This window comes from Hordeum vulgare, chromosome 6H, assembly GCF_904849725.1.
Source record: "Hordeum vulgare subsp. vulgare chromosome 6H, MorexV3_pseudomolecules_assembly, whole genome shotgun sequence".
In the NCBI taxonomy this organism is placed as follows: domain Eukaryota; kingdom Viridiplantae; phylum Streptophyta; class Magnoliopsida; order Poales; family Poaceae; genus Hordeum; species Hordeum vulgare.
In genome coordinates, this window is record NC_058523.1 from 281,023,193 (window position 1) to 281,041,897 (window position 18,705).

The following is an 18,705-nucleotide window of genomic DNA, read 5'->3' on the forward strand; positions in this document are numbered from 1 at the left end:
CTTCTTCACGAAGGGATCCTCTGGCTGAGATGCGACGACGTTCGAGGGTGTACGGCATGGAGGCGGAGTTGGCGCGCTTGGGCGGCGGCCCGATGGGATCCTGGCGGCGCTGCGGGGGCTGCCGGCGGATATGGGGTTAACAACCCCAGATCGGTTCTCCTTCTCGGATGATGCTGGATCTGAACATGGTGGTGGCGCCATCCCCTTCGTCAGGGATGACGGTCAGGTGATGGGTCCTTGTGGCGTTGCCGATGGCGGCGGATCTTGGGATCCCGCTCCCGGGGACGTCGCATGATGTGGTGGCCCGTGCAGGAGAGATGGGTTCTTCGAACAGATCTGGGTAAAAGCTTGCTTCCGGCTACTGCCAAAGCCGACGATGGCGGCGTTTTCTACGTCGTTTCCTTCCTGAAGGCATAGCCGAGGAGAAGTTCAAGGCCACTCTTTGCTACCACCGGAGGAAACCCTAGATCAGTAGATCGGATGACGACGATGCTCTGGTGTCGTTTCTCCCTTGGGGGCATCATTCATGGAGGTACACACGGGCTCGAGGGATCATTGGTCGGCATCAACGATGGAGCGGTGTTCCTTGTGACACATCGACGTCGTGGAGTCTCGGCGGCGAGGCGCAACAAAGTCTCGACGACGGATGCGTGATGATGAGCGTGCGTAGGGAGGAGGCGCTGTCTGGCGCCGTTGGGGCATCGACGACAGGCCTTGCAAGGTCGATGCGTCAGTAACTCTTCTGAAGATGGATTGATGGAAAGCGGCAGCGACGACCTATGAGGGTGCGTTGGATCGGTTTGTGCCCCTGACCCGGTATGTGGCTCGGTCGGGGCCTCCGGCTTTAGATGTTAGGCTAGGTGAAATACCTGGGTATGTGGGTCACACTTTCTGCACCCCTTCATCATTGAAATAAATAAATAAATAAATAAATAAAAAATTATGGGAATAGACCATCGTTTATTCTAGTGACGGACCGTTCCTTTCTTGCTATTCTCTTTCCTCCACGTAGACTTGCAACCAAACACACACTTACGACCTGTTTTCGGCTTTAACCCAGCCAAAAAGAGTCCCACCGGCCAGCGACCCGTTCCGACCCCATCTCCTCCCACTTCCACCCCCACCACTCCCACCATTTTCTCCGCCCCGCGTCACCTCCTCGCATCGTCGTCTTTCTCGCCACGCCGCGCCTCCTCTGGCTTTCCCGGAACCCTAGCCCCTTCGGCCCCGTCCATGAGATTGCCCCCACCGGGCGCGTGGAGGCAACGAGCTCGCGCGTGTGCTGTCGCCCTAGAGTGCCCCGGGCCCGGCCGTCGGCCGCCCCTCGACTTCGGCGATGTTCGAGGGCCACGTATGATCTCGATCTCGCTCTTTATCCCTCTTCCCTCGTTTCTCTTCCGTCTTCGATTAGGACGAGGTTACGCACGTTGCATGATCGAGCGGCAATCGCGTGCGCGCGTGTGTGGGATTCCCACGGCAGCGGTGGTAATGTGCGATCGCGCTGCAAGTTTGGAGTGGCCGGGCACTGTGCAGTTGGTGCGAAACTATGGGGGATTTCGGGTTGATCTTGATGGGTTGCACGTTGTGTCCTTGGTGACGTGGACAGGGTTTGCGGTGACGGGGCAGAGGGGGCTATATTTTTCCAACAAATATTTCGTAGTTTTCGTTGTTTAAGTTCCCATGGTGGAGATGCATTGCACTTATGTTGAACAATGAATCGGATTGTAAGTTTGCCTGGCGCATTGTATCTCAAGTTATGGATTAAGAGTTTATAGTTATGGATATTCTTCATTCTCCAGTCAGCAATGAGAAGTGTATCATAAACACTTGATTGATCGTACAACAGGGTAATATATATGCTAGCCTGTCTGTGATAAGTAGCCATGATTGTTATTTGAGCATCAGTACTTTTGTGGTCAAAGCTGTGTTCTGTGCAATCATATTCCAAGTTTGCAACAATTCATTCTCCAAGGTTGCTCAGTGTCTTGACTTTTGCAACACTATGATATATAGTAGTAAACTAATAAGCATCAGCAGTGCCAGTAAGAAAGTTATGAGGTTCTACAATCAGTTCTTGTCATGATCATCAGTTCTGTGGACTAGGCCAAATGGTTACAGACAATGGATGATATTCACTAAGGGAGAGAAAAATAACCTACCAGCAAATTTAACCTGTCACATTGATGAATATCAGGACATCCTGCTGATTCTGGAAATTGTCCACAGCTATTTGAAGCCCATCTGGCGTCTGTCGTAATTAATGAGATATATTGATGAATACAATCTTATTAAGTGCTTGCAAAATTTTGTAAAATTCCAAGTTTTTATCTGCCTTTTTGACGAGTGATAAATATGCAAAGTAGCAGATTAGCACAACCATATCAATCCTGAATTTCTAAACCATTACTATCTTTTATTCACTGAGTTTCATCCTTGTAACAGTACTGCCTCCATTTGGAAATAAGTGACGCTGTTATAGTTCAAATTCTGAACAGAGGGAGTACTTCCAATTCTGAGGCATGAAGGAATTATATCTTTTTGATTGCAGGTGCTGTATTTGCTTCGCAAATATTTGGGTGAATATGTTGAAGGACTTTCGGTTGAAGCGCTTAGAATAAGTGTGTGGAAAGGTATAGCTTTTCTGACCATTTTTTTTGTTTGTCTCTACCATCATCGCTTGCTTGAATGAACTGCAATTCTGATGTCTGTTGACTATTACTTAGAATCTTACGCATGATGTTATTTTTACCAAACTTACCGAATTCTCTAGTAGTGGATTTGTATTCAGATCTAGATTGTTCGAGCTAGATCGGGGCTCGAATTCGCTCAGTTATTTCGTAAATCGTTTGCTGAATCGCGATCTTAAACAAACCTGATCGGAGCACAGCCAGTGGCCAGTACAAATTAGGAGAGAAATGGCGTCTAACCGAGTTCGTATTGTTGTACCTATGATGAGGGCCTATCGTAAGGGAAAACTACAGTAGCTTGATACTGCCGTCCAATGCCTGCCATGTGACGACAGGAACCTTACAGGGTCGTGCGACCTGGCTGCACGCTTGGAGGACAGCCTCCTTCCTCCGTGTGCCCATGGGCTGTCTTACACCAGATGCACAAGTGGATACCTGCTCGGAGAGCTCTGTCATTGTGGATCTGGGGAGATTTTGGTATGAGTAGCTCTTTGAGGAATATGAGAGAGAGATGAGCAGCTCATGGAAAAGATGGCCTCCTGGGAAGCTGTGAGCAATGGGTCTTGGAGGTAGCATTAATTCTTCATGGATGTGTGAGCCACACATTGATTGGACTTTTGAGCATCAGTTTAGAATTTGTGATGTTCTAGTGGCTATCTTTTCTTCCTAATCATTTTGGAATTTGTTTGTGTAATCAATCTGCAGAACATGATGGGTCATGTGCTTTGCATTTACCTGTTCAGTCCATAGAAAATAAACCTTATTTGCATTGGGGCAATTAGCAGCAGAAAAAAGGGCAGCCTGTTGCACGTAGCTCCCGCTTGCTCAGGGTCTGAGGAAGGGTCCGACCACTTTGGGTCTTATGTACGCAGCCTTTCCCTACATTTCTGCAAGAGACAGTGTCCAGGACTTGAACCCGTGACCTCATGGTCACAAGGCAACAGCTTAACTGCTGCGCCAAGGCTCCCCTTTGGCAATTTGCAACAGAAATGATGGAAAATTTAATCAACTAAATGCACAAACATAGATTTACAAATTGGGAACTCTGATTGCTACTCAGAGTTTACGAATCAGATTCATCGACATGAATCGATCATTGGATTAGCGAACCAGAGATGTATACCCCCCATCAAACTCGATTCACAAGAAGTGGTGAATCATGAACCGCTTATCTTGCAACTATGGTTCTTACATTGTACTTATAACCTTTGCAGTTGTGCTAATGCTTAAATAACACCTGTTCTTGTAATGCCAGTTGTATATGATATCCTAGCACATCAGCCGAAGGATTAGTTTGTTATTGCGGTGCTGGGGCTCAGTAATCATAGAGAAAGCCGACTTCCTGTAGAGTACATCTCTTACATCTCCAAGGGAAAAGTTGACAATCATTTAGCATGAAAAGTACTTCCTCCATTCCTAAATATAAGTCTTTTAAGAAATTTCATTAGATGACTACATACGAAGCAAAATGAATGAATCTATACTCTAAAATATATCTATATACATTCGTATGTAGTTTTTTAATAGAATCACTAGAAAGACTTATATTTAGGAACGGAGGGAGTAGTAAAGTACTAAAACATAGCATGGTGAAAGTGTTTTTGGGAAGCCATTGCAATGCCAGAATTACAGCCTAAGTCTAATTGAACAGAATAGTTGATAAAGTCAAGATACCGATGCTTCCCTACTCCGTTCAAAGAACACCCACAAACACAACTTTCTGTGAATATGCCTTCCAAGGCTTTGCATTTGGCATCTTGATGTAAACAGTCGCTGTGGCAGTGTGACCAACCATTGGTATCTGGTAGGTGTTGCAAAGCATCACCCGCGCGAGCCTTTTGCCTTTCACTCTAGTCTCTAGTGTAGCTGGCCTTGAGAGAGGTGTTGCATGCAGTCCATGCTGACACAGTGTAACCATTCTTCAACAGTTTGGCACACCAGAATCTGTAGGGGTGCCATCACCAGTTAATGACAACATTTGTGGCGTACATGATCCCGGTGCATGGTATCCTGCAGCAACAAATGCACAGTTGCCTGTAGCTTTCTACTATGGACACATAGCATATTAGTTAACTTGTAGTTTTATTATGCTATCATTTGTATGCATTTGTCGAAATAATTATATCTCAGGTTGGGAATTTCAGCACATAACAGTGCTGTTGCACTATTGCTCTATGCGTTGCTGTATTTACTCTGCTTGGATTTCTCTTTGAATAGGTGATGTCGTCCTTAAAGACTTGAAACTGAAGGCTGAAGCACTCAATTCTCTTCGGCTTCCAGTAACAGTGAAAGCTGGGTTTGTTGGCACCATAACATTGAAGGTATGTTTCTTGTTCTTTTTTGTTTATGGAACTTATTTATTTTTGGGTACAATGTTGTAGTGCATTCGTACACTAAATTACACATCTAATGTTTTCTTGAGCTATTGTGTCACAGTTTTACTTCAGGGCATCATATATATTTAACACCTTATATATATTGGATAACTAGGCTCTTCAACAAAACCGTTTTTACTCCCCGCAAAAAACATGTTTATGAAATGTAAAATTATCTTCCGTGTTTGTCTGAGGTTAGAATGTGTACAGTCTCCCTGCTTGTTCTCTCATATGCATCATACCTGCTAGTTGCTTAGCGTTTGACTAGTTCTATAGTCGGCTACTTTTTTTACTTCCTAAGGGAGGACAGTGGGATTTCATCGATATGGATACACATATCAGTATCAGGGTGATATTGATACATAAACACATCATTTTTGAAAAGCGCCAATACAGGGATACGTTTGACTATTTTTGAAAACAGTATGAAAAAGAGAAAAGTATACTTTTCGTCCCTCAACTCTTAACGGAGTCTAGATTTGGTCCCTCAACTTTAAAACCGGACAACTTGCACCCCCAACTAGTGAAACGAGACAAGGTTCGTCCCCGGACTCTATTTTGACCGGTTTTGCTGCTGACTCAACCGATTTTGAGTGAGCTGACTCAAATTCCTGTATTTTTTCTAACGACAACAACAACAACAACAACAACAAAGCCTTTAGTCCCAAACAAGTTGGTGTAGGCTAGAGGTGAAACCCATAAGATCTCGCGACCAACTCATGGTTCTGGCACATGGATATCAAGCTTCCACGCACCACTGTCCATGGCTAGTTCTTTGGTGATGCTCCAATCCTTTACGGACTCTTCCCATGTCAAGTTCGGTCTACCCCGACCTCTCTTGACATTATCAGCATGCTTTAGCTGTCCGCTATGCACTGGGCTTCTGGAGGCCTGCGTTGAATATGCCCAAACCATCTCAGACAATGTTGGACAAGCTTCTCTTCAATTGGCGCTACCCCAACTCTATCTCGTATATCATCATTCCGGGTTCGGTCCTTCCTTGTGTTACCACACTTCCATCTCAACATGCGCATCTCCGCCACACCTATGCAACATGTCGCCTTTTAGTCGGCCAACACTCGGCGCGATACAACATTGCGGGTCGAACCGCCATTCTATAGAACTTGCCTTTTAACTTTTGTGGCACCCTCTTGTCACAGAGAATGCCAGAAGCTTGGCGCCACTTCATCCATCTGGCTTTAATTCGATGGTTCACATCTTCATCGATATCCCCATCCTTCTGCAACATTGACCCCAAATAACGAAAGGTGTCTTTCGGAGGTACCACCTGCCCACCAAGGCTAACATCCCCCTCCTCCTCGTGCTTAGTGGTACTGAAAACGCACCTCATGTACTCGGTCTTGGTCCTACTAAGTCTAAAACCTTTGGATTCCAAGGTTTGCCTCCATAACTCCAACTTCCTGTTGACCCCCGTCCGACTATCATCGACTAGCACCACATCGTCCGCAAAGATAATACACCATGTGATATCTCCTTGTATATCCCTTGTGACCTCATCCATCGATATCTCCTTGTATATCCCTTGTGACCTCATCCATCACCAAGGAAAAAAGATAAGGGCTCAAAGCTGACCCCTGATGCAGTCCTATCTTAATCGGGAAGTCATCAGTGTCGCCATCACTTGTTCGAACACTTGTCACAACATTATCGTACATGTCCTTGATGAGGGCAATGTACTTTGCTGAGACTTTGTGTTTCTCCAAGGCCCACCACATAACATTCCACAATATTTTATCATAGGCCTGCTCCAAGTCAATGAACACCATATGCAAGTCCTTTTGCTCCCTATATCTCCCCATAAGTTGTCGTACCAAGAAAATGGCTTCCATGGTCGACCTCCCAGGCATGAAATCAAACTGATTTTTGGTCACGCTTGTCATTCTTCTTAAGTGGTGCTCAATGACTCTCTCCCATAGTTTCATTGTATGGCTCATCAATTTAATTCCACGGTAATTAGTACAACTCTGAACATCTTCCTTGTTCTTGAAGATTGGTACTAATATACTCCGTCTCCATTCTTCTGGCATCTTGTTTGCCCGGAAAATGAGGTTGAAAAGTTTGGTTAGCCATACTATTGCTATGTCCCCGAGGCCTCTCCACACCTCAATGGGGATATAATCAGGGCCCATCGCCTTGTCTCCTTTCATCCTCTTTAAAGCCTCATTGACCTCCGACTCTTGGATTCGCCACACAAAACGCCTGCTAGTATCATCAAAGGAGTCGTCCAGATCAATGGTAGAGCTCCCACTCTCCCCATTGAACAGATTGTCAAATACTCCTGCCATCTATGCTTAATCTCCCCGTTCTTCACCAGGAGTTGCTTTGCTCCGTCCTTGATGCACTCGATTTGGTCAACATCCCTCGTCTTCCTCTCTCGGATCTTGGCCATCTTATAGATGTCCCTTTCGCCTTCCTTCGTGTCTAACCGTTGGTAGAGGTCCTCATACGCCCGACCCCTTGCTTCACTCACAACTCGCTTTGCGGCCTTCTTTGCCATCTTGTACTTCTCTACGTTGTCTACACTCCTATCCAGATATAGGCGTCTGAAACAATCTTTCTTCTCCTTAATTGCCTTTTGGACATCATCGTTCCACCACCAGGTATCTTTAGCTCTTCTACTTCCCCTGGACACTCCAAACTCCTTTGAGGCCACCTTACGGATGCAAGTCGCCATCTTCACCCATATGTTGTCTGCATCATCTCCTTCCTCCCAAGGGCCCTCCTTAATGACCCTCTCCTTAAACGCCTGAACTACCTCCCCCTTGAGCTTCCACCACTTCGTTCTACCGACTTTGGCATGCTTGTCCCGCTGGACACGAATCCGAAAGCGGAAATTAGCAGCCACAAGCTTATGCTGAGGGACAACACTCTCTCTAGGTATCACCTTACACCCTAGGCATGCAAGCCTGTCTTCTCTTCTCGAGAGGATGAAATCAATCTGACTAGAGTGTTGCCCACTATTGTAAGGCACTAGATGTGATTCTTTCTTCTTAAAGAGGGTGTTAGTTATGATCATGCTGTAGGCTAGCGCAAAGCTTAAGACATCTTCTCCTTCTTGATTGCTGATGCCATAGCCAAATCCCCCATGCACCCCTTCAAACCTTGTGTTAGATGTCCCCACGTGGCCATTGAGGTCTCCTCGTATGAAGAGCCTGTCGCCAATTGGTACACTCCTAACCATGTCCTCCAAGCCTTCCAAGAACTCCCTCTTGGTGTTCTCATTGTGGCCTACTTGCGGGGCATACACATTGATAACATTGAGAACTAAGCCCCCAACTACCAGCTTGACCAGGATAATCCGGTCCCCATGTCTCTTGACATCTACCACTCCATACTTGAGGCTCTTGCTGATCAAGATGCCTACTCCATTTCTGTTTGCAACCGTCCCTGTGTACCACAACTTGAAGCCGGTACCCTTCGCCTTCTGTGCCCTTCATTTGGTCTCTTGGACGCAAAGGATATCAACGCCTCTCCTCACCGCTGCATCAACTACCTTCCAAAGCTTACCTGTCAAAGACCCTACGTTCCAGCTACCTAAGTGAATCCTCCTAGTCTCGGCTAGCTTCTTACCCTTTGCACTCGTCGAGCTAAATCGATGTATTTTTTCTAGTTTGCGTATTTTCTCAAATAGTGTACCTTTTCCAAATTCACGTACTTTCTTGGAGTTCGCGTAATTTTTTCAAATTCACATACTTTTTCCAAATCCATGTAATATTTTTGGAATAAAATTACGAATTTGAATAAGTACGTGAACTAGAATAAAAGTATGCGAATTTGAAAAAAATGCAAACTTGAAAAATGTACGCGATTTTGTAGAAAAATATGTGAGTTTAAAAAAAGTACACGAATTTACAAAAAATACGCGAACTTGAAAATGTACACGGTTTTGTAGAAAAATACGTGAATTTAAAAAAGTACGCGAACATGAAAATCATTACACTAACATGGAAAAATACGCGAACTTGGAGAAGGTACCAGGATTTTTAGAAGTACATGAATGTCAAAAAAGTTCATGGATTTGAAAATAGACCGAATTTGAAACAATTACACAAACTGAAAAAAGTACATGAATTTTAAAAAGATTGACAGATTAAAAAAAGCGTTTTGGAATAAAGTACACGGATTTGGAAGAGTAAACATATATGAAAAATGTACGTGAATTTCAATTTCTTTTTCATGTATTTGAAAAAACTACGCGAATTTGAGTCAGCACAGGTCAAAACCGGGGTGAGTCGGCACCAAAACCGGTCAAAACCAAGACCAGGGATGAATCTTGTCCAGTTTCAGTAGTTGGGGGTGCAAGTTGTCCGGTTTCGAAGTTGAGGGACCAAATTTAGACTCGGCCAAGAGTTGAGGGACGAAAAGTATATTTTTCTTTATAAAAAAGATGCCATCAATAAGCATAAAGCCATCTAGCATATATTTAGTCAGTGCAGTCCATTATCTTCTATCTTCTTATCCATGTTTTCAACAAAATCAAGAACCAACAGCCAACAGGTTCACCAAACATAAAAGTTCAGTTAGAGAGAAAGGTAGGAGGAAATCAGCAACCTTCCATTAGATAGAATTCTACAGGATAGTTAGGGTAAGGGGAGCTGGAGCACCGGGGAAAGGGGAGCTGGAGCACCGGGGAAAGGCGCCCACCACTGGCAGTACTAGAGCCTGAGAGGTATCGGGGCGTATCGGGAAAGAATCAGTATCGGATACAGGTACACTGGTTGCTGGAAGTATCGGTGTTTTCTTGGGCAGTGCAATCTAGGTGCGTGTAGATTGGACGCCACGAAATTCTCAAACCGTGAAGAAGCCCAATCATCACGCGATTCTCTCCCTATAGTTAATCTCGTATTAATTGCTGCGATGGTTGGACTAACCCATGTACTGGCTCATCACCCGTTTCTCCCTATTCTTCTGTTCCTCCGTGCATGCATCCAATAAGAATTAAATGCTAGAGGCAGATGATTGTCTTGTACGTGGAAAGGGGGAAATGGAGGGAAACTGAAAACGCTTCATGTAGTGAGGAATGCATGCGAGCAATTAGTGCTAACAAACAAAACGCGACTATATATCTGGAATATTTGATTTTCATAGGGCGCTGCCCTATGCACCTGGACAGAGGGAGTACATAGTTGAAATGTGTCCAAGAACTTAGTGTATTGTTGATGAAGTATATGTGGATTGCCCCACCTTCTCCATTAGTTTAGACTTTTGGTTCTACTGGTGGTGTATGAAACTAAATATATATCAGAGCCAAGAGGTCTTCGGTTCAAGTCTTGGCTTTCACAATTAATATAAAGAAATTGCTTGCCCTCTTTCTGTCCATGTTTAGGCCTTATCTAGCCACATGTGAGATGGAGTGCTGAATCATATGCAGATTGTCCAACCTTCTCCATTAATTGGACTTTTGGTTCTACTGGTTGGTGCATGAATCTTAATAAGTACTCCCTTTGTTCTGTTTTTGTTGTCGCCATTTTTATACCCGATTTTTACTACCGTACTTCATGGTTTTCGAGTCGCGACTCATGAGTCGCGCTCTGGGGTAGTGATTCGGAAAAAGTCGAGCCTGCAGTTGCGATAGTCGCGACTCATGACTCGAGTCGACAGTAAGTTGAGTTGAATTTTTTTTGCGACTCGTGGACTAGTTGACAACTAGTCGTGCGACTTGAAATCCATGCCGTAGTTCTCCCTCCGCAACAAGAAAACTGGATGGAGGAAGTATATTTCTTTGGCATCAAGGTGCAGCGGCTGAGTGGTTGCTACAGGCTTTCAACTTATCAGTTGTGCAAACCACTGTGCTATGGTGTTTGTGTTCCATGTGTTGTGTGTATCATCGATCTGCAATCATGGCTCTTGTTGCCCAACTATGGAGCATCTCCTTCCAAGCTTGCCTTTGCTTTATTTCATGTGTCAGTTCATGCAAAATGTGATTTCTGATAGGTTCCATGGAAAAGCTTGGGTAAAGAACCAGTTATTGTTCTTATTGACCGTCTATTCATTCTTGCTCATCCTGCTCCCGATGGGCAAACTCTGAAGGTATTTTAAATTATACTGGCTGCAACCTTTTTATGCATGTCATCTTCTCATTGTTCCTTTATCTGATTTATATATTTGTGGTGGTTCTCTTTCTTTCATTAGGAAGAAGACAGAGAAAAGCTTTTTGAAGCCAAGCTTCAGCAGATTGAGGTTTGTTTCATTTTTCAACTTGCTAGTTCTCTTCTCCGGACACTCAAGACAATGATCTGTCAATTATACTTGTACTCATATAAAGTTAACAAGGCAGTTCAAGGCATGCTCTTGCTCCGGTTTCTCTTAGTTATAGATTGAATTTTATGCCTAAGTAGGAATGTGTGCTACCAGGCCTTTTATCTGATTTGGCTTGCCTATCTGTAGGATTTGATCCTGGTGATATGCTCCTAGTTTCTAATTTATGTCTTTATTAAGTTGTAGGGTATGTCTTTGCCATCATCAGTTCCATGTGTATGTTACTTTCAATTTTATTCCATTCAATAAGACCATAATGCTCCCGCAGAAAAACTGCCGTAAAGAGCACACGTCCGTAGTTGTAGAACAGGACCAGAATTAGCTGTGAAGTACATATTATTGAGGTCTCTACATATTATTGAGGCCAGAATTAGAGGGACAATATCTGGGGATCATAGAATTAGACAAACAAGAACATGGACGACCTCTTAATTGTTGAAACAGTTTGGAACTAGTATTCAGCTTTTCCTGTTTCCTTCTAAGAATTGAAGCAAGGTCAATTTGAATAAATGCAATCTCATGTAAACAACATGGTTGGAGGTAACGAATTGCACGAAGATAGTGTATCTGTGTGGTGGTGGATGTTGCAATACTTGCTTTTAGTTTGTGTTTGTTTTTCGGGAGTTGTGCTATATGTTTGTCTGTGTTACAGTATATGTGGATTGCACTAGCTCTTTCCATCAGTTCGGACTTTTGGTTGCGCTAGTGCATGAAGCTTAACATGGTATCCGAGCTAAGGTCTTGAGTTCAAGTCCTGGCCTTCGCAATTTATTAAAAATTGCTGGTAGCCACCCGTTGTGTCCACGTAGAGGCCTCTTGAGTCGTACGTGAGTTTCGCGCGCCGTCGCTCTTTTCCGGAAGCACGTGTTGACTTGTCTTCCCCGTCACACGTGAGAGGGGGTGTTACAGTATATGTGGATTGCACTAGCCCTTTCCATCAGTTCAGACTTTTGGTTGCGTTGGCTAGTGCATGAAGCTTAACAGTCTGATCACCTTTTTTTGAGCATGTATGCACCCAAGTAGCTAAGCCCCCCTCCCCCCCCCCTTTCCCTTTTAAAGTACATCAGGTTATGGTGTGCCAATCGAGGTTCGACAGCTGACCGCCATGAGCCAACTACGGTACTAGTTACCTATTGATGAGATAATGGGAACTGTTCTGGATTGAAAAAATGATTTTCAAGCAACATACATTGCGTGAACTAATTGATGGACTTTTTCATTTTCTGCTGGTTTCTTGCATTCACGCATTCTTTTGACAAATTTACTCTGTTTCCTAAAGATTATAGCATAATAAGCTTCATGCAAGCAATTCAAATTCTAATGAATTTATCTGCAGGCTGCAGAGACAGCAACTCTTGAAGCGACAAGTAGGAGCTCGAAAGGAGGACCTGTAAGATCTCTTGTGCTGTTACCATGTCTGTTACTTTTATGTTACATGAGAGATATTCTCTAATAGCGAACGGTTACAACAATTTGCAATAAATCATATTAGTGTAACATCTTGAAGCATATTGTCACCCCAGTTTTAGATGTCGTGGATGGATGTTTTTTTTAATTCTCAAAGTTGGAACATTTCAGCAGCGTGTATGATCGGTACGAGGACTTTATATAATCGTTCTTTCTGTGGAGGTGTTGCATGGGGTGGAGCATCTTATCTCGATGGACCATGTGCTAAGTCTGTCAATGATCTGCCGGCAGGCGACTGCACGACCACCTAATAACATTTAGATCATGAAAGGATGCCATTTTTGAGAATAGAAGTGTTGCCGATTTGTTTGTTACATTTTCTTTTGAACATCAAATGCAATTACTGACACTTACCTGTCCTATTGTTTTGTACAGATTCCATATATCTTTGTTGCTTGGTTTTTGATAGTTGTCCTTGCATGCTGCAGATACCAGGTGGAAATTCATGGCTGTACAATTTAATATCTACAATTATTGGAAATCTTAAAGTCACCATCAGCAATGTACACATCAGATATGAAGATTCTGTCAGGTTTGCTAAATCAGTGATAATTGTTTTAGTTTTTGTTGTTTTGGATGTATTCTCTTTTTATTAATAGTTTATTTGTTTCTTCCTTCAGCAATTCTGGGCATCCATTTGCATCTGGCTTCACTTTATCAAAACTTGCAGCTGTTACAGTTGATGAGGATGGTAATGAGACGTTTGATGCAGGTGTAGCACTAGATAAGCTGCGAAAGGTTAGAGCAAATTTACATTGGAGAGTTTATCTTCTTTAACTCTTGGAATCTCGTTATACACCGTGTTGCAAGTTCTGTAGTATGGTAAAGGTTGAGACTAGATCTAATTTGTCTGTCACAAGCTTTAATTTATTATCATTGTTATGGTGCTCGCACACAATTTTTTATTGTTTCGAGTGTGTCATCACTGTGGTACTTCTACAGCTAACAGGTGACTGTCATTTCTGTGCGCTTATTTGGACATACTTTTTCACACAACTAGATGATACCTCGCGTGTTCCTGCAGGAACTTGTTAAAATAAATGTATAAATTGGTGCGACAAAAACAATTAAAGCTACTGCAAAAAGCAAATGTAGGATTGTTCTCAATTTCTATCTAAAACAGTAAAACATATGAAGCATTTAACGGGATGGTGTATAAAAAGAGAAAGATGCATGACTTGCTGATGTGGCATGGTTGCATGGAATAAAAAAAAATGAGATCCATGGGCACTAGCAACCTGGACATATTTTTATAGAAGAATCCCACCCAGGGTGAGGCACCAGAAAATTCGCTCCCGACGAGAGTCGAACTCTGGGCGCTGGGTTCGCCACTGCGACCCTTTGCCACTAGGCTACTGCCTAGTTCTCGGTTGCATGGAATAGATAAATGCAAAAGATGTAACTTATCACTGACATGCAAGACTTGCTGATGTGGCATAGCTTCATAGCTAGGAAAAATAGGTAGTGGGTTGCAACTATTAAGAATGGTTTAATTAGTTGGTTTATACTCCCTCCGTTCCTAAATGTAAGTCTTTGGAAGGTTTCACTAAGAGGCCACATACGGATGTATATAGACTTTACTTTAGAGTGTAGATTCATTCATTTTGTTCTGTATGTAGTCCCTTAGTAAAATCTCTAAAAACACTTATATTTAGGAACGGAGGATGTATATGATAATGTGACGTCCTACGAAGTTATTACCTATTTGGTTGGTTGCTTTTATTTTATTGTCTTAGTAGTTTAGACAATTATATTCTTGTGACATTAATTCTCATTCTATTTGGTCCATCTTTTAGTCGGTCGAATTGCATATGTTAGCCATCTACCACGATTCTGACAGCAATCCTTGGAAGCTTCCCAAGAAATGGGAGGATCTTAATCCTGGTGAATGGAGCGAGGTTGTTCCTTTTTTATGTCAGAGCACAACCTTTCCTCTGTTCCTGTTTGTTTCTTCTTTTCCCTAATGATCTTTCACAGGTATTTCAAGATGGCATCGATGATCGTCCTGGCAATTCTATTTGGGCGATGAATCGGAGATATTTGGTTTCCCCTATAAATGGAACCCTTAAATATAATCGAATTGGACAGCAGGAAAAAGGGGACCTGAACAATCCTTTAGAGAAAGCATCACTTGTCCTAAGTGATGTTTCTTTAACAGTTACTGAGGTACCCTTCATTTATGCTTCGTTGATATGTTTCAATTATGGTGTTGACAAGTTACTCATCACTTGTAATCTATTGCTGTACCAGGCCCAGTATTATGATTGCATTAAACTGTTGGAAACATTTTCAAGATTCAGGACACGTGTTGATGTTTCTCACTTACGACCTATTGTGCCTGTTAAAGAGGATTGTCGTGCTTGGTGGCGTTATGCTATGCTGGCTGGTCTGCGACAAAAGAAATTATGGTATATGTTGCTCTTGTTCTACATTTTCCCTGATACCATTAGATTTTGTATGTGCGAAGGAAAAAGTGAAAAAAAGAGAGCCTATATCTCTGATGCCACTAAACTCTGAGATATGGATTGGATCCTTGACAGATTGAGATGGATTTGCATTACTATTACATAAGATCAATTCCTCTATTATGCACAATGAAGTGCTTAGCTATAGATTACTTCCTTTATCCAATACACATATTATGTGATAAATGCATATGTTTTGGTTAGATGGAAATCAAGGCAATACATCTATTTCCTCTGGTTAAAAAATATACCTGTTGCCTATCAGCTGTGTTTGCTCGGACACCAAAAATTCCATATTAATTGGATGGAGTAAAAACATCTACTGTACTTATATGATGCTGTGCATCCAGACCAAACGAACACATATAAATCCGAAATATAAGTATTATAGTTCTATAGGGAGTACAGCTCTCTTTTCAAATACACCAAAGTGCATACAATATCTCACTGCTCAATTGCATGGAATACAGGGCTAGTTGGCTGTATGCTAGTGTGAAGAATCTGTGAAAAAGTTTGGCTTGGCTGCAAGTGACTCTGCAGTCCTGAATGTTCTACTGCATGACCTGATGTTTTCCTGAACAAATACATTATGTTTGGAAAAAATTGTTGTTGGTCTCCACCTTATTTTAAGACCCGATTGCGGTTGGTGGAAGAGGCAAATCCAGGAGATGGGAAAAGATTATGTTCAAATCTGTAGTTGTCCCATTACCCAGACATTCCATTTGCTATCACGTCATTGTCAGCCCACCTACTCGTCAAGGAAGTTTTGACTGACGGTAAGAAAGTGCAATGTAGCTCTGAGCAGGCAATGGATGGCTATCAGCTAGTGCACGTACAGGCAGCATGCTGCTGCTACGCTGCTCAAGGCGAGGTGGAGGCACATCACTACAACAACAACAACAACCAAGCCTTTCGGTCCCAAACAAGTTGGGGTAGGCTAGAGTTGAAACCCATAAGATCTCGAAGCCAAGTCATGGCTCTGGAACGTGGATAGCTAACTTCCACGCATCCCTGTCCATGGCTAAGTCTTTGTCGATATTCCAAACCTTCAGGTCTCTCTTAACGGACTCCTCCCATGTCAAGTTTGGTCTACCACGACCCCTCTTAACATTCTCAGCACGCTTTATCCGTCCACTATGCACCGGCGCTTCCGGTGGCCTCCGTTGAATATGTCCAAACCATCTGAGACGATGCTGGACCAGCTTCTCTTCAATCGGTGCTACCCCAAGTCTCTCTCGTATATCGTCATTCCGTACCCGATCCTTCCTTGTGTGACCACATATCCATCTCAACATGCGCATCTCTACTACACCTAACTGTTGGATATGTCGTCTCTTGGTTGGCCAACACTCCGCGCCATACAACATCGCAGTGGAGGCACATCACTGCTAGTACTATTAGAACTCAGATGGGTTTTGATTTATTGTAAAGTGTTCTGTGTGAGCCCATGTGAGTGTCGTGTGACTAACCTAAAGGAGAAGGAGCTCTTCTCTGTCTGATGTAGAGTGCCGGCACAACACACAGAATTTTCTGGGTATGCCTCTCCTATGTCTACATGGTATCAGAGCAGGAGGCCATGTTGTCGCCAGCGTAGACGGGGCCTGACAGGAAGGGTGAAGGCAGTGGCGGACCTGGGCGACGGCGGGGCAGCTCCGCGCAGCGGGTGTCCTGGGTGATCCCCTCGCTAGGGGGCGTGAGGCTGGCGAGCGGCTCGCGGTCAGTTTGCTGGGAGGTGCGCCAGGGAAGACTCTATGTGGTAGTGGTACTGCAGAGTGCAGTTGAGGCGCGGTGCTGCGTACGTCGGCGTTGGCTGCTCCTGCGCGACCGCGGAGGTGTGCAAGGCGTGGCGGCGGCACGAGGTGGTGCACAGGGAGGTGCTGCTGGAGCTGGAGTTGCTGCTGATTCTGCTGATGAGAAATAGAAGGTGCTGTGCTGCTGCTGCTGGTTGGAGTTGGCGCTCCTGGGACGGTGGCTAGCTTCATGATAGTAGCACGTGTAGAAAAGTTTCTCATAGCTAAAGTGAGTCATCCTGGTGGTGCTGTGCCAGCTGATTGCAGAGAGAGCTGCTGCTGCCGGGTGCTGTACTGCTGTTGCTGCTGCGTGTGGCTGCCTGGGAGGAAGATTCCAGGTGGTGAGGTCGTGGATACGTTCAACGACTTGGCAGAGGAGACCAGGTAAGGGATTCGATGTGGCCGGATGATGGATGTTTGTGTGATGCAGAGGAAGGAGGAAGGCATGTAGGAGATGAAATGCGGGGAGGAGTCCATGGCTGGAAGAGGACGCATGTACCGGGCGGGTGTGAGCTGTGGAGGCATAGTAGGTGACGCATGTGTGAGCTGCACGAGGCAGAGGAGATAATGGTGAATTGCGTTGGTTTGATGTGGACATGTGCAACAATATGTGGCAGCAGGCATGTGCTTTGTTGATTTGCCTCGGCGAAGTGATTTAGGAACTAGGAAGTAGAGAATACGGGTGAGGTCGAACAACATGATAGTCAGGAGGTTACTGTTCTTCCAAGTTTGGCTCATTTTATATGTACAAATGAGGGAAAACACTGAGAAGGCCAGAACTGCTGCTCACAGAACTGATCCAGCGTGGGTACCAGACTTGGGTACATCTCACCATGTTCGGAATTTGAGTCATATGATCAGTACTCTCCTTCTCAAAGTAACACTATATGTACAGCTGACAGGACATTGCAGCCTATTTAGGGTATTGGGATAGTTCAATGTAAACCTGCTATTTAGTCGATCTTCAGTTCTACATGTGCAAGCTTCCCTGGTTAATTTGGTGTCTATCAATGCTCTAATCGACAGCGTGGGCTGTAGGATAACGCTTGGTATAAGAATGTGGGAGGAGCTCGGAGCGCCTCTGTATATAGTAGATGTAGGTCCTTCTTAGGTTGTTGCTTACTCGCTTCGGCCTAGCTCTTGCCCTGCGTCAGCGAGCGGCCACTGGACAAGGTCATCTCTGGCCTTCAGTCGGATGGCAGTGATTGAGGGCGGATACAGTGGGGGCTCGACAAATAGGCTTGCTGTTGTACCAGATTGAGCCAGGATTTTCCTCCTCTCTTCTTCCTTGTCGCCACGTTGGCGGATGGGGATTAGTCGTACGGAATAGTCGTGGTTTGGTCGTCTGGTGCCTTTTGCGTTGGAGAAGGGAATCCGACGTTGGATCTCGAACACTTGCAGCAGCAGATGCTCCTCCCTACGGTTATTCTCGACGGCGTTGAGGTGTTGGTGACCACCGCTACACAACTACCCTCATTGGTTGCCTGTGGGTTTAGTGGTTGCGGCGTCGTTGCGTCGTCGCTTTTTTGCCAAGGGCGGCGCATTGGGGGCTGGCGCCGTCTTCTGGCTGCCGCCTCCACTTTCTCTCCCTCCCGGCCTCAGTGCCAGATGGGAGGCAATTCAACTTCAGCTCGACGTCCGC

The 18,705-nt window shown here is 44.4% G+C and overlaps 1 protein-coding gene across 2 annotated transcripts in view; it reads left to right on the forward strand.

Moving 5' to 3' along the window:
• The first annotated feature begins 1,103 nt into the window (after positions 1-1,103).
• LOC123406267 overlaps positions 1,104-18,705 on the forward strand; it is a 124,401-nt gene continuing 106,799 nt past the window's right edge. For both annotated transcript variants that reach the window (XM_045099752.1, XM_045099753.1), the window contains exons 1-11: positions 1,104-1,351; positions 2,549-2,630; positions 4,905-5,008; positions 11,018-11,113; positions 11,216-11,263; positions 12,678-12,731; positions 13,237-13,340; positions 13,429-13,546; positions 14,605-14,706; positions 14,786-14,974; positions 15,059-15,216. In XM_045099752.1, coding sequence (XP_044955687.1) covers positions 1,337-1,351; positions 2,549-2,630; positions 4,905-5,008; positions 11,018-11,113; positions 11,216-11,263; positions 12,678-12,731; positions 13,237-13,340; positions 13,429-13,546; positions 14,605-14,706; positions 14,786-14,974; positions 15,059-15,216 — 1,070 coding nt within the window. In that variant the 5' untranslated portion in view covers positions 1,104-1,336. The remainder of the gene's footprint in view (positions 1,352-2,548; positions 2,631-4,904; positions 5,009-11,017; positions 11,114-11,215; positions 11,264-12,677; positions 12,732-13,236; positions 13,341-13,428; positions 13,547-14,604; positions 14,707-14,785; positions 14,975-15,058; positions 15,217-18,705) is intronic.